We start from the raw sequence: 2,025 nt of genomic DNA, 5'->3' as shown, positions 1-2,025 counted from the left end.
TTCTTCACCCCGTTCGTTGAGGCCCGACGCGAAGCGGTAATCATCGAACTGTTGACTCCAGGTCGGCCATTCAGACGTACGGTCGAAGTCGAAGTTCGGCGGCGGTTGAACAGCGAACATTCCGTAACCGCTCTTGCAGCCTTCGCTTTCCGCCATCCCGAAGTCCTTGGCGAAGACGAGCAGCCAGCCGCCGACGATAAGAAGCGAGTTAGAAAAACGCCCCGACCACTTCTGACACCATGCCGCGTTATCGCTTGCGCCGCGCGCGTGGGCAGCCGCAGGAATGACGCCGATCTTCTCCAACTCGGGGTAGAAGCCAAAAGAGCCCCGTTCATGGTGGTGGTGGTGGTGGTTTGTTGGGTTTAACGTCTCCTGGGTTAGCCTAGCTCTGATGTGCTGGCCTGGGCAGGTGACGAGCTCCAATAGAGCTAAAAAAAAAAAAAAAAAAAAACCGAGGGTAATGCATTAAGAAAAATACATGAGCCTGGGCCTACTTTGGCTACAGGCGCTCAGTCAGTTCTGTGTGTCGTAGGAACGCCAACAGTGCCTTGAAAATCCTCCGGCACTTTCGTCTGGGCCCGTCGGGAAAGAGCAAGCTGTCTGTTGTCATCTGGGTGCCCTCCTTAACCCGTTGACGCAGCGCTTCCCGTTGGGTCTCGTATGCCGGGCAGACGCAGAGGATGTGGTGGATCGTCTCTTCTGCCCTGCATTGAAGACAGCTTGAGCTCTGCCGTTTTCCCATTTTAGCAAGGAATTCGTTTGTGTATGCCGTATTTGTCCGTAGTCGTCGCACCAGTGTCTCCGCTGCCCGGGAGAGACCGGTCAAGGTGCCTTTGGGTAAAGATTTCTCCGGCTTCTCCCGCAGGAGATGCCAGCGGACATCGAGAGCTGCCTGTTGCGGGTGTGCAGGTGTGGGGACCTGGGGGGGAAACTGATGTGCTTCCGCGGCGAGGTCATCCGCGCGTTCATTTCCCTGGATGCCGACGTGCCCTGGGATCCATTGGAAACAGACTGAAGAGCCATGCGCTTCCAAGATAGCCAGGGCCTTCCTTGCAGCGGCCGTTGCAGGGTCTCCGGTCTCGGCATTTGCTATCTTCTGGATGGCGCACCGGGAGTCCGTGAGAAGGACCATCGGTTGGGGCGGTAACTTGGCGGCCTCTAGGAGAGCTTTTTCCATGGCCACCAGCTCGGCCGTTGTTGACGACGTGGGTTTGTGGAGTCTGCCACTCCACTCCAGACTTAGTTTCGGTATGTGATAAGCCGCCGTGCTGGAGGTTCGTGAGTGGTTTACCGACCCGTCAGTGTATATCTGCAGCTTTCCGCTGTGACGTTCTTCGAGGTGGGCCTCCACTATTTCCTTGATGACAAGGGGTGGCTTGTCTTGTTTGGAGCGCAGGTACTTAATCCGCACCTCACTAGTTATCTTCGGCACTTCCCATGGTGGTGCCCTTGACTCGCTCTGTGGCATCGTTAGGGGGTCCGCGACTCGAAAGAAAACTTCCACCACCTTGCTCCATGACGCTGTCGTCCGGCCCTAAATTCTACGCAGGAACCATCTACCTGGGTGGGTTGTCGACAGTCGTGCCAGTTGGAAGAGGCTTCGTTCCCAAGACTGCCTCTCGAGCGACTCTAACCCCGCTTCTTGGAGGACCAGGGTGTTCTTGGCAGCCTTCGGGATCCCCAACGCCGTGCGAAGGCCCTGGCGGTGCAGTTGTTCCAACCTCTCCAGGTCCGTCGGGGATGGGGACATGTAGGGCAGCCTGTACAGTATCCTTGACGTGACGAGCGCTGTCTGGGCGGCCAGGATGGTTCGTTCTGTACAGCCCCATGTGGCCCCAGTCATGCGGCGGACAGCATTCGTGGCCGGCCTGCAGGTTGTGATGGTCGCCTCCGCGGCTTGTGCCCATCGCAGTCTGTCTGTGAGGATGATTCCTAAGAACCGCTGCCTTGTTACGCGTGTGATTCTTTCTCCTGCCAACTTGATGTCTGGTGGGCGAAAGTGGCGTCCGTTCCCCCGTATGGACA

At 57.4% G+C, this 2,025-nt stretch overlaps 1 protein-coding gene across 1 annotated transcript; it reads right to left on the bottom strand.

Annotated features, from left to right (window-relative positions):
* Positions 1-499: 499 nt before the first annotated feature.
* LOC121046258 lies at positions 500-1,468 on the bottom strand. The gene has a single exon (XM_040500301.2). The coding sequence runs from the start codon at positions 1,466-1,468 to the stop codon at positions 500-502; it is 969 nt and encodes a 322-aa protein (XP_040356235.2).
* Positions 1,469-2,025: the final 557 nt, after the last annotated feature.

Source organism: Ixodes scapularis, unplaced genomic scaffold, assembly GCF_016920785.2.
Source record: "Ixodes scapularis isolate PalLabHiFi unplaced genomic scaffold, ASM1692078v2 ptg000035l_1__unscaffolded, whole genome shotgun sequence".
Taxonomy (NCBI): Eukaryota; Metazoa; Arthropoda; class Arachnida; order Ixodida; family Ixodidae; genus Ixodes; species Ixodes scapularis.
Note: the sequence above shows the minus strand (reverse complement) of the source record. Positions and strands in the feature narration are given on the sequence as shown.